The sequence below is a fragment of the Thalia democratica genome, chromosome 6, assembly GCF_965202585.1.
Source record: "Thalia democratica chromosome 6, ktThaDemo2.hap1.1, whole genome shotgun sequence".
Taxonomy (NCBI): Eukaryota; Metazoa; Chordata; class Thaliacea; order Salpida; family Salpidae; genus Thalia; species Thalia democratica.
Genome location: NC_139170.1, coordinates 31,389,852 through 31,401,951, shown reverse-complemented (window position 1 = coordinate 31,401,951; position 12,100 = coordinate 31,389,852). Strand labels below are relative to the sequence as shown.

The following is a 12,100-nucleotide window of genomic DNA, read 5'->3' as shown; positions in this document are numbered from 1 at the left end:
GTAATTCCAAAAGAATAAAAGAGTTCATTTTGTTTAGCTTTACTAGTTATGATTACTCATAATCAATATACTCATAAGCAATGTACTCAAAACTTTTATTAAACAGACTAGACAACTTTGTTCTTGCACATACTAGTAACTTACCTTACAACAAAGTTTTCCAAACAACCTTTCAAAAACGTGCTGTACAGTAACTATGATGATACTTGTTTGAAAGTTGTAAACTACATTTAAACACAAATTTTATTATTTTTCAGTGTATATGAAAACTAGTTTAACAGGTAAGTAGTTTAACATAAAATTAGTGTTTCAAACAACTGATTCAAGGTGTTATACAGTTTAAAAAATAACTGATGCAATTTTGCTCGTTAAACTTAAACCTTGATCAAACTAAGAACTTTAACTTTGCAGATTTCAACCGAATAAAGTGTGCTGATAAAAGTGAACAAATGGATTTGGTTGTAAATTTTCCGAACAAAATAAAGTTAATTAAATTCAAAGAAGTAAATAAGTCGAAAAAGCTTATGCACACTAGCACTAAATTTGAACTTAAACAAAAGCTGATACCTTTTGGATGAAAAATTATACGTAAAAAAAGAGGTTGGTTTATTTTTTAAGCAGCATTATATACAAAATAAAATCGAGTAAGAAAATCGAAATGAAAAAGTTTTGAAATAAGATTGACAAACTTAGTGTTTGAATAAAGCTTTGTTTACAATCAGCACTCATAACCTTTCAATCTATCTTTGAAACTTTTTAACTGGAAAATAATGCAATTAAGTTTTTTTTTCAAACTTTGTTTTGTCACTTCTCATAAATTTAAAGTCAGTCGAAACAACATAGAACAACTTACTACTTTCTTGACACATATTTTGAAACAACAACAGTACTGTTTTTTAAAGTTTACGATTGAAGTGTTTACCAAGTTAAACATGTGTTTTAACTGCTTTACTGCTAATAGTGATTTCCTAGTTTACTCAACCTAGATTAATCATAATGTTCTGTACCATTTATTTCATTGACTAAATGTTTTGCTTTTCAAAATTCGTAACTAGTTATCTCTAACTTACTGTTAATGTAGTTAAAAACACAGCTTAGGATAAGTTACATTTTATTCTCGGATGTCGTTAAGAACATAGCTGTTGTAGCAATAACATATAAACTTGAAACAAAGTAACTGTTATCTTATTAAATTATAGACCATATAAAACAAAGTATTTGCTTGATTTAAAGTTTTACATTGTTGTTTGCCTATTATGGAACTTGTACCATCACATAATAAGCTGTAAAAAATGAAGGCTAAAAAAGTTTTGGTTTTGCTTTGTCCAGTTTTTTTTCTTCTTTAGATTTATAAAAACTACACAGCTTAAAGCAACAAGTTACAGTAATTTTAGTTTTCTTATGTATAGCGTACATAAGGGTAACAAACAAGTGGTAACAAGTTTTTTACTTCTTTTCTTTGTACCATGTTTTAGCTAATCAATTGGTTTATTTCATATGCTTGACAAGATTAGAAAGCTTAAATCAAGTAAGTAGATGTAATATAAACGATTTATATATACAAGTTCATCATTTTATTAAGGTATTTTGTTTTGTAAATTGTGTACTTGTTAATAGTGTTCTCTTTCTTTTGAACAATCGATGTTGTTTACATTTATGTGTTACACCAGTTTTGAATTGTTAAGCATGTTTCAGTTGTAGTTTAATTGTAATTGAACAGTATTTTTTAAGGACACTAAACATTGTTTGTTATTAACAGTTTAAAACGTTTTCAGTTAATAAGTCAAAGTTTTATTTTTATTTCTGTTTAAGCGTACTATTTTCATTGAAAAATACAAATAGATTTTACAGTGACGTAGGCACAGTTTTTTTTTTAATAAACTAAAAAACAAATGAAATATTGAATTAAAAAATGTCCACAAAGTTAATGAGAATAAGTTTTATTTGGAAAAGAAAGTTAAAAGGAAAAAGGCCACGAAAAAGACACTCAAGTTAGTTAAAGCTTTTCACTAAGCATTCGATAATAGTAAGCAATAAAGTAAGGATTAGAGCAGTTATCTAGCCAGAGTTCCCTTCTTAACAGTTGCATAAAAAAAGTATAGTAGAGAAATTTGGCAAGCTAGGTATTTAATAAATAATAGGTTTTATAACTTGGAAGAAAATATGTTTTTGATTCTTTATCACCACAAAGTTGATTAAGTATGTTTATTTGTGTTGTTGAGTTTAGTAGTCATTAGTAGCTTGTGTAATTAATTGGTGATCCACCTAATCTTTAGATTTAAAAAGTACATAGCTTAAAACAAACAAGTATCGTCGTTTTGAGTTGTCTCATACATAGTTTAAAAAAGAGTTACAAAAAATTGTAACAAGCTGTTCTTTTTTACCGTGGAATCATTTTGTAATTTGTCATAGCCACAGAAAAAATGAGTTCAACAAAACAAGTATGAGCTTTGTAAGCAGAAAGATTATTTCAATTGTATGTTTGTTTTAAACAATCACTGTTGTCTACATTAGTTTCACTGTTCAACTTTTAAACAGTTTTTTATTGTTTCATTTGCATTCTGATAAATAAAACTAATACTTATTTGACAATCAGACCTTAAATAAATATCATTGAGCATTTTTAGTATCAACGCAAAGTAAATTTTTCTTCTCATTTAATATAATGTCTTATTTAAGCATAAATTTTTATTTAGTGACAGATTGATTTTTTTATTAAACTAACAACAAATATCTATTGAGTGTTTGAAAAACAAGTTTACAAAGTAAAATGAACTAGAATAAGTTTTGTTTAAACAATAAGTTAAACAAGAAAATTCCCATTAAAAAATATTTTTACCTAACATTTAAATACTAGTGAAGCAGAAAAACTTATTCTACATTATCAAAAGTAGTTTAAAATGTCAAGTGGAACTACAAAAACTAAAGTAAGTGTAACTAACTAGTAGAAATAAAAACAGAGAAATTCAGTTTTAGAAAGTTTATTTAGAAGTTATTGAAATACACTAACTGTTACTTTTTACCAACACGCACAATGTAGATACAAATTTGTACATTTTTTTGTCGCTTAGTTTAAGCTTGTTAGACACTGTTTACTCGACATTAGTAGCTGCTTAAATCAACTGGTGGTCCTGATTACTTTAGATATGTAGAAACATAACTTTCAACAAACTACTAGAGTTGTTAAAGGTCAGTAAGTTGTGTCATATCTAGTTAAAACAAGTACCTTTTACATTGAAAACTAGAATAATAAATTACTTAAAAAAGTACAAGCAGTTACTTTTTTGTGTTTTACCAAGTTTCAACCAATGAGCTGGTTTGTTTTGTGTGTTTATGTTTTGAATTGAAAATGTTTCTTGAATATGCTAAACAGAAGTTAGCTTTGAAAGAAGGAATATGTTATTTTACTTGAAAAACACATCTGTAATTTTTTGTTTTGAACAACCATTTTTGTATTCATTTATGTATTCGTAACTTTTTAAAACGTGTTACATGGCTTCAATTGCAGTTAAGTTGATAAGAAGAACTCGTTTAAAAAGTTAAAGCTCGGTTGTGTTACTAATAATCAACAACAACTTAAAATAAAGTTACAACTAAGTTTTTGCATGTTATAAGTGATATACATTTATGTTTAAAAAGATGATACTTTTTTGTAAGCACTTATTTATTGAATGTTTCAACAGAACTTCAGCAAATGAAATGTTTTGTACAAAAAGTATTCAGATGAAAAATCTTACGGACAACAAAATCAAGTTAGTTAAACATCTTTTACAAACCATTTGATAACAAGCACTACTACTGTTTTTAGACTAATGCAATGCTTTTTCTACAATATAACGAGTTACAAGTTTATAAAGTATTTGAAACAAAAAAAAAAGTGTGTTCATTCAAGTATATGAGTTTTTAATTTACACAAATAAGAATTTATTTGTACTAAGCTTATATTCTTGTACTTTAAGTAAACATGAACAGCTGGTTCTATTCAAATGGTGGTCCTAAAAAGGACCGGTTGTTTAGCGTTTATTTTGAGCTGGTGTATTTGGTAACAGCTTTAGTTCCTTCTGAAACTGCGTGCTTTGACAACTCGCCGGGGAGCAAGAGCCTGACAGCAGTTTGAATTTCGCGGCTGCTAACAGTTGACCTCTTGTTGTAATGAGCCAAACGTGAAGCCTCTGCTGCAATGCGCTCGAAGATGTCGTTGACAAATGAGTTCATGATTCCCATTGCCTTGCTGGAAATTCCGGTGTCGGGGTGCACTTGCTTCAAAACTTTGTACACGTAGATGCCAAAGCTTTCTTTGTTCCTCCTCCTTCGCTTCTTCTTGCCGTCGACCGGAGCGGTCTTGGCTACTGACTTCTTCGCGCCTTTGGTTGCTGTCATGATGATGCGTGGACCTCTGTCTCGGCGCCAGTTTATATACTGAAAAATTATGCAAATTAGCATAGTTCCGTACGCGAACGATAGCTGGTTTCTCTCACTTCACAATTCTCTCGTTTGTTGTAAATATTTTGGTGGTCCTGAAAAGGACCTGGTTTTTTTTTAACTTAGGCTGACTTTTTTGAAGCGGTCTTCTTAGGCAATAGTACTGCCTGGATGTTTGGAAGAACACCACCTTGAGCAATTGTGACGCCTCCGAGAAGTTTGTTCAACTCTTCGTCGTTGCGAATAGCTAGTTGCAAATGGCGAGGAATGATCCTGCTTTTCTTGTTGTCTCGAGCAGCGTTACCGGCAAGCTCGAGCACTTCTGCGCTCAAGTACTCGAGAACGGCAGCCAGATAAACTGGAGCACCAGCTCCGACTCTTTGGCTGTAGTTGCCGGTGCGCAACAGGCGGTGCACGCGACCGACTGGAAACTGCAGTCCTGCACGGGAAGACCTGCTCTTCGGCTTAGATTTGAGTTTTGATCCTTTACCACGTCCTGACATTTTGTTGTTTGAATGATTGTGATGATAGCTTGCACAGCTCAATATAAAACTCATACCTAACCGCGTCGAACGAAAAACTAATTTGCATATGTCATAGCTAATGCTTAATCTTGTCAAAAGTGTTGTAAAACTTTTACATTGAATTAGGTGGTCCTAAAAAGGACCGGGTTTGCTAAAAGCGATTAGCCACCGAAGCCGTACAAGGTTCTTCCTTGACGCTTGAGTGCGTACACGACGTCGAGTGCTGTGACGGTCTTGCGCTTGGCGTGCTCTGTGTATGTTACTGCATCGCGAATAACATTTTCCAAGAAAACTTTCATGACGCCTCTCGTTTCTTCGTAAATCAGTCCCGAGATTCGCTTAACTCCGCCTCGGCGAGCCAAACGGCGGATTGCCGGCTTCGTGATGCCTTGGATGTTATCGCGAAGCACTTTGCGATGGCGCTTAGCACCTCCCTTTCCCAAGCCTTTACCTCCTTTGCCGCGTCCAGACATGTTGTTGAATATACTTATTTCGTCAGTGCGTCGAGTTTATATACAAGCTGTTACGGACGCGTACGGTTACTACTAACTAATTTGCATACTCAAAAAAGTCTCTTAACTTACATTTGGCTAAGTTTTTCTCGCTGTCAAAGTTTAAAGGTGGCCCTGAAAAGGACCGGTTTTAGCTAACGCTTAAGCTCTTTCGCCACGCATTCTCCTGGCGAGCTGGATGTCTTTGGGCATGATTGTCACACGCTTGGCGTGGATCGCGCAAAGGTTAGTATCTTCGAACAAACCAACGAGGTACGCCTCGCTTGCTTCTTGCAAAGCCATAACGGCACTGCTTTGAAACCTCAAGTCAGTTTTGAAGTCTTGAGCTATTTCGCGTACCAGACGCTGGAAAGGCAACTTGCGCAAAAGAAGCTCAGTTGACTTCTGGTAGCGTCTAATTTCTCTCAGAGCAACTGTGCCGGGCCTGTAGCGATGTGGCTTCTTCACACCTCCGGTAGCGGGTGCGCTCTTGCGAGCGGCCTTGGTGGCGAGCTGTTTCCTTGGAGCCTTGCCTCCGGTTGACTTACGAGCGGTTTGCTTAGTACGAGCCATTTTGATGATAAAACTGTTTGTTGCAAGACAGTTTATATACTGTTCGCATAGACACGGACGCGAGCGATTCCGCTGTGTAGTCTAATTTGCATACTTTCAACTTAGCATTGTTTTATGCATTTTGAGTTACGTTATATTTTGTTAGAGTGGTCCTGAAAAGGACCTTGGGTAAAAGAACAACTTATTTTTTGCAGCTCTTCTTCTTGGATGCTTTTTTGGCTGCCGGCTTCTTCTTGGTTACTTTCTTCTTCTTGCTTGCAGCTTTTTTAGATGCTGCCTTCTTAGGAGCGCACTTTTTAGCAGGTCGCTTTTTGGCTGCTGGTTTTTTTGCAGCCTTCTTGGGAGCACACTTCTTTTTTGGTTTTTTAGCTGGGGCCTTCTTTGCTGCTGGCTTTTTAGCTACTTTCTTTGTCCTCTTCTTGGGCCCAGCAGCTGGCATTGGAGCAAGCTTGAACGAGCCAGAAGCGCCTTTTCCAGTAGTCTGGAGAAAAGCACCTTTGGTCACGCCGCTGGTAAGTGCTCTCTTCAAGTGAGAATTAGAAGCTGTGAGGTCAAGCTTGTAGGTGTCCGCGATAAACTTTTGTATCTTCTGGCGGGATGTACCTTTTCGTTCCTTCATTGCTCCAAGGGCAGAGCTAATCATTTCCCTGTAAGTAGGGTGCTCTGCCTTCTTGGCGCTTGGTCTCTTGGAAGACCTGGCTGCGGCTGGCGCTGGTACTGCTGCTACTGCTGTGGTAGACATGATGAATGAATATTAAAGCGACCCAAAACGATACTTGCAAGAGTTACTGACTGTGACGAATTGACTGTTGAGCAGTTATGCTTTGCAAGGTACCTTTTACTTCTTAATATAAGCATTAGCATGTTTGTTTAATACATATATGCTTATAAAAACTTAGTTGTCTTATTACGAATGTTGAAAAAGTTCCAGTAAGAAAGAAACCATATCTAACTTGTTCTAAAAGTAATTTTTTTAAAATCATTAGTTTGAAAAGTCAAGAAATAACAGCCTGTATCTTACAGCACACCTCTAAATACATTAAAAAAAACATAAATGAAACAAAACATGTTAACACACTTCCGACTGAGTTTTCCTTTGCCGCTCACCTAAAGTAATAAAGTTTTAACAAAGCACAAGGTTTTTTTTACCTCAAACTTTTTATGTGTAAAAAAATGTGTAAAAAGTAATTCCAAAAGAATAAAAGAGTTCATTTTGTTTAGCTTTACTAGTTATGATTACTCATAATCAATATACTCATAAGCAATGTACTCAAAACTTTTATTAAACAGACTAGACAACTTTGTTCTTGCACATACTAGTAACTTACCTTACAACAAAGTTTTCCAAACAACCTTTCAAAAACGTGCTGTACAGTAACTATGATGATACTTGTTTGAAAGTTGTAAACTACATTTAAACACAAATTTTGTTATTTTTCAGTGTATATGAAAACTAGTTTAACAGGTAAGTAGTTTAACATAAAATTAGTGTTTCAAACAACTGATTCAAGGTGTTATACAGTTTAAAAAATAACTGATGCAATTTTGCTCGTTAAACTTAAACCTTGATCAAACTAAGAACTTTAACTTTGCAGATTTCAACCGAATAAAGTGTGCTGATAAAAGTGAACAAATGGATTTGGTTGTAAATTTTCCGAACAAAATAAAGTTAATTAAATTCAAAGAAGTAAATAAGTCGAAAAAGCTTATGCACACTAGCACTAAATTTGAACTTAAACAAAAGCTGATACCTTTTGGATGAAAAATTTTACGTAAAAAAAGAGGTTGGTTTATTTTTTAAGCAGCATTATATACAAAATAAAATCGAGTAAGAAAATCGAAATGAAAAAGTTTTGAAATAAGATTGACAAACTTAGTGTTTGAATAAAGCTTTGTTTACAATCAGCACTCATAACCTTTCAATCTATCTTTGAAACTTTTTAACTGGAAAATAATGCAATTAAGTTTTTTTTTCAAACTTTGTTTTGTCACTTCTCATAAATTTAAAGTCAGTCGAAACAACATAGAACAACTTACTACTTTCTTGACACATATTTTGAAACAACAACAGTACTGTTTTTTAAAGTTTACGATTGAAGTGTTTACCAAGTTAAACATGTGTTTTAACTGCTTTACTGCTAATAGTGATTTCCTAGTTTACTCAACCTAGATTAATCATAATGTTCTGTACCATTTATTTCATTGACTAAATGTTTTGCTTTTCAAAATTCGTAACTAGTTATCTCTAACTTACTGTTAATGTAGTTAAAAACACAGCTTAGGATAAGTTACATTTTATTCTCGGATGTCGTTAAGAACATAGCTGTTGTAGCAATAACATATAAACTTGAAACAAAGTAACTGTTATCTTATTAAATTATAGACCATATAAAACAAAGTATTTGCTTGATTTAAAGTTTTACATTGTTGTTTGCCTATTATGGAACTTGTACCATCACATAATAAGCTGTAAAAAATGAAGGCTAAAAAAGTTTTGGTTTTGCTTTGTCCAGTTTTTTTTTCTTCTTTAGATTTATAAAAACTACACAGCTTAAAGCAACAAGTTACAGTAATTTTAGTTTTCTTATGTATAGCGTACATAAGGGTAACAAACAAGTGGTAACAAGTTTTTTACTTCTTTTCTTTGTACCATGTTTTAGCTAATCAATTGGTTTATTTCATATGCTTGACAAGATTAGAAAGCTTAAATCAAGTAAGTAGATGTAATATAAACGATTTATATATACAAGTTCATCATTTTATTAAGGTATTTTGTTTTGTAAATTGTGTACTTGTTAATAGTGTTCTCTTTCTTTTGAACAATCGATGTTGTTTACATTTATGTGTTACACCAGTTTTGAATTGTTAAGCATGTTTCAGTTGTAGTTTAATTGTAATTGAACAGTATTTTTTAAGGACACTAAACATTGTATGTTATTAACAGTTTAAAACGTTTTCAGTTAATAAGTCAAAGTTTTATTTTTATTTCTGTTTAAGCGTACTATTTTCATTGAAAAATACAAATAGATTTTACAGTGACGTAGGCACAGTTTTTTTTTTAATAAACTAAAAAACAAATGAAATATTGAATTAAAAAATGTCCACAAAGTTAATGAGAATAAGTTTTATTTGGAAAAGAAAGTTAAAAGGAAAAAGGCCACGAAAAAGACACTCAAGTTAGTTAAAGCTTTTCACTAAGCATTCGATAATAGTAAGCAATAAAGTAAGGATTAGAGCAGTTATCTAGCCAGAGTTCCCTTCTTAACAGTTGCATAAAAAAAGTATAGTAGAGAAATTTGGCAAGCTAGGTATTTAATAAATAATAGGTTTTATAACTTGGAAGAAAATATGTTTTTGATTCTTTATCACCACAAAGTTGATTAAGTATGTTTATTTGTGTTGTTGAGTTTAGTAGTCATTAGTAGCTTGTGTAATTAATTGGTGATCCACCTAATCTTTAGATTTAAAAAGTACATAGCTTAAAACAAACAAGTATCGTCGTTTTGAGTTGTCTCATACATAGTTTAAAAAAGAGTTACAAAAAATTGTAACAAGCTGTTCTTTTTTACCGTGGAATCATTTTGTAATTTGTCATAGCCACAGAAAAAACGAGTTCAACAAAACAAGTATGAGCTTTGTAAGCAGAAAGATTATTTCAATTGTATGTTTGTTTTAAACAATCACTGTTGTCTACATTAGTTTCACTGTTCAACTTTTAAACAGTTTTTTATTGTTTCATTTGCATTCTGATAAATAAAACTAATACTTATTTGACAATCAGACCTTAAATAAATATCATTGAGCATTTTTAGTATCAACGCAAAGTAAATTTTTCTTCTCATTTAATATAATGTCTTATTTAAGCATAAATTTTTATTTAGTGACAGATTGATTTTTTTATTAAACTAACAACAAATATCTATTGAGTGTTTGAAAAACAAGTTTACAAAGTAAAATGAACTAGAATAAGTTTTGTTTAAACAATAAGTTAAACAAGAAAATTCCCATTAAAAAATATTTTTACCTAACATTTAAATACTAGTGAAGCAGAAAAACTTATTCTACATTATCAAAAGTAGTTTAAAATGTCAAGTGGAACTACAAAAACTAAAGTAAGTGTAACTAACTAGTAGAAATAAAAACAGAGAAATTCAGTTTTAGAAAGTTTATTTAGAAGTTATTGAAATACACTAACTGTTACTTTTTACCAACACGCACAATGTAGATACAAATTTGTACATTTTTTTGTCGCTTAGTTTAAGCTTGTTAGACACTGTTTACTCGACATTAGTAGCTGCTTAAATCAACTGGTGGTCCTGATTACTTTAGATATGTAGAAACATAACTTTCAACAAACTACTAGAGTTGTTAAAGGTCAGTAAGTTGTGTCATATCTAGTTAAAACAAGTACCTTTTACATTGAAAACTAGAATAATAAATTACTTAAAAAAGTACAAGCAGTTACTTTTTTGTGTTTTACCAAGTTTCAACCAATGAGCTGGTTTGTTTTGTGTGTTTATGTTTTGAATTGAAAATGTTTCTTGAATATGCTAAACAGAAGTTAGCTTTGAAAGAAGGAATATGTTATTTTACTTGAAAAACACATCTGTAATTTTTTGTTTTGAACAACCATTTTTGTATTCATTTATGTATTCGTAACTTTTTAAAACGTGTTACATGGCTTCAATTGCAGTTAAGTTGATAAGAAGAACTCGTTTAAAAAGTTAAAGCTCGGTTGTGTTACTAATAATCAACAACAACTTAAAATAAAGTTACAACTAAGTTTTTGCATGTTATAAGTGATATACATTTATGTTTAAAAAGATGATACTTTTTTGTAAGCACTTATTTATTGAATGTTTCAACAGAACTTCAGCAAATGAAATGTTTTGTACAAAAAGTATTCAGATGAAAAATCTTACGGACAACAAAATCAAGTTAGTTAAACATCTTTTACAAACCATTTGATAACAAGCACTACTACTGTTTTTAGACTAATGCAATGCTTTTTCTACAATATAACGAGTTACAAGTTTATAAAGTATTTGAAACAAAAAAAAAAGTGTGTTCATTCAAGTATATGAGTTTTTAATTTACACAAATAAGAATTTATTTGTACTAAGCTTATATTCTTGTACTTTAAGTAAACATGAACAGCTGGTTCTATTCAAATGGTGGTCCTAAAAAGGACCGGTTGTTTAGCGTTTATTTTGAGCTGGTGTATTTGGTAACAGCTTTAGTTCCTTCTGAAACTGCGTGCTTTGACAACTCGCCGGGGAGCAAGAGCCTGACAGCAGTTTGAATTTCGCGGCTGCTAACAGTTGACCTCTTGTTGTAATGAGCCAAACGTGAAGCCTCTGCTGCAATGCGCTCGAAGATGTCGTTGACAAATGAGTTCATGATTCCCATTGCCTTGCTGGAAATTCCGGTGTCGGGGTGCACTTGCTTCAAAACTTTGTACACGTAGATGCCAAAGCTTTCTTTGTTCCTCCTCCTTCGCTTCTTCTTGCCGTCGACCGGAGCGGTCTTGGCTACTGACTTCTTCGCGCCTTTGGTTGCTGTCATGATGATGCGTGGACCTCTGTCTCGGCACCAGTTTATATACTGAAAAATTATGCAAATTAGCATAGTTCCGTACGCGAACGATAGCTGGTTTCTCTCACTTCACAATTCTCTCTTTTGTTGTAAATATTTTGGTGGTCCTGAAAAGGACCTGGTTTTTTTTTAACTTAGGCTGACTTTTTTGAAGCGGTCTTCTTAGGCAATAGTACTGCCTGGATGTTTGGAAGAACACCACCTTGAGCAATTGTGACGCCTCCGAGAAGTTTGTTCAACTCTTCGTCGTTGCGAATAGCTAGTTGCAAATGGCGAGGAATGATCCTGCTTTTCTTGTTGTCTCGAGCAGCGTTACCGGCAAGCTCGAGCACTTCTGCGCTCAAGTACTCGAGAACGGCAGCCAGATAAACTGGAGCACCAGCTCCGACTCTTTGGCTGTAGTTGCCGGTGCGAAACTGCAGTCCTGCACGGGAAGACCTGCTCTTCGGCTTAGATTTGAGTTTTGATCCTTTACCACGTCCTGACATTTTGTTG

General features: G+C 33.0%; 6 protein-coding genes across 6 annotated transcripts; all 6 read right to left on the bottom strand.

Moving 5' to 3' along the window:
- Window positions 1–4,020: 4,020 nt before the first annotated feature.
- On the bottom strand, window positions 4,021–4,380 carry LOC145838973 (histone H2B 1/2-like). The gene has a single exon (XM_082946589.1). The coding sequence runs from the start codon at window positions 4,378–4,380 to the stop codon at window positions 4,021–4,023; it is 360 nt and encodes a 119-aa protein (XP_082802715.1).
- Window positions 4,381–4,544: 164 nt separating this feature from the next.
- LOC145838625 (histone H2A) lies at window positions 4,545–4,925 on the bottom strand. Its single transcript, XM_082946248.1, has one exon. The coding sequence runs from the start codon at window positions 4,923–4,925 to the stop codon at window positions 4,545–4,547; it is 381 nt and encodes a 126-aa protein (XP_082802374.1).
- A 182-nt stretch (window positions 4,926–5,107) lies between these two features.
- Window positions 5,108–5,419, bottom strand: LOC145838972 (histone H4-like). The gene has a single exon (XM_082946588.1). It carries the CDS (start codon window positions 5,417–5,419, stop codon window positions 5,108–5,110), a length of 312 nt encoding a protein of 103 aa, XP_082802714.1.
- Window positions 5,420–5,599: 180 nt separating this feature from the next.
- On the bottom strand, window positions 5,600–6,010 carry LOC145838971 (histone H3). Its single transcript, XM_082946586.1, has one exon. It carries the CDS (start codon window positions 6,008–6,010, stop codon window positions 5,600–5,602), a length of 411 nt encoding a protein of 136 aa, XP_082802712.1.
- Window positions 6,011–11,215: 5,205 nt separating this feature from the next.
- On the bottom strand, window positions 11,216–11,575 carry LOC145838970 (histone H2B 1/2-like). The gene has a single exon (XM_082946585.1). It carries the CDS (start codon window positions 11,573–11,575, stop codon window positions 11,216–11,218), a length of 360 nt encoding a protein of 119 aa, XP_082802711.1.
- A 164-nt stretch (window positions 11,576–11,739) lies between these two features.
- LOC145838605 (histone H2A-like) lies at window positions 11,740–12,093 on the bottom strand. Its single transcript, XM_082946224.1, has one exon. It carries the CDS (start codon window positions 12,091–12,093, stop codon window positions 11,740–11,742), a length of 354 nt encoding a protein of 117 aa, XP_082802350.1.
- Window positions 12,094–12,100: the final 7 nt, after the last annotated feature.

Bases quoted from the DNA above. Each gene is read 5' to 3' on its own strand.
- LOC145838973 (XM_082946589.1), bottom strand. From the start codon at position 4,380: ATGACAGCAACCAAAGGCGCGAAGAAGTCAGTAGCCAAGACCGCTCCG.
- LOC145838625 (XM_082946248.1), bottom strand. From the start codon at position 4,925: ATGTCAGGACGTGGTAAAGGATCAAAACTCAAATCTAAGCCGAAGAGC.
- LOC145838972 (XM_082946588.1), bottom strand. From the start codon at position 5,419: ATGTCTGGACGCGGCAAAGGAGGTAAAGGCTTGGGAAAGGGAGGTGCT.
- LOC145838971 (XM_082946586.1), bottom strand. From the start codon at position 6,010: ATGGCTCGTACTAAGCAAACCGCTCGTAAGTCAACCGGAGGCAAGGCT.
- LOC145838970 (XM_082946585.1), bottom strand. From the start codon at position 11,575: ATGACAGCAACCAAAGGCGCGAAGAAGTCAGTAGCCAAGACCGCTCCG.
- LOC145838605 (XM_082946224.1), bottom strand. From the start codon at position 12,093: ATGTCAGGACGTGGTAAAGGATCAAAACTCAAATCTAAGCCGAAGAGC.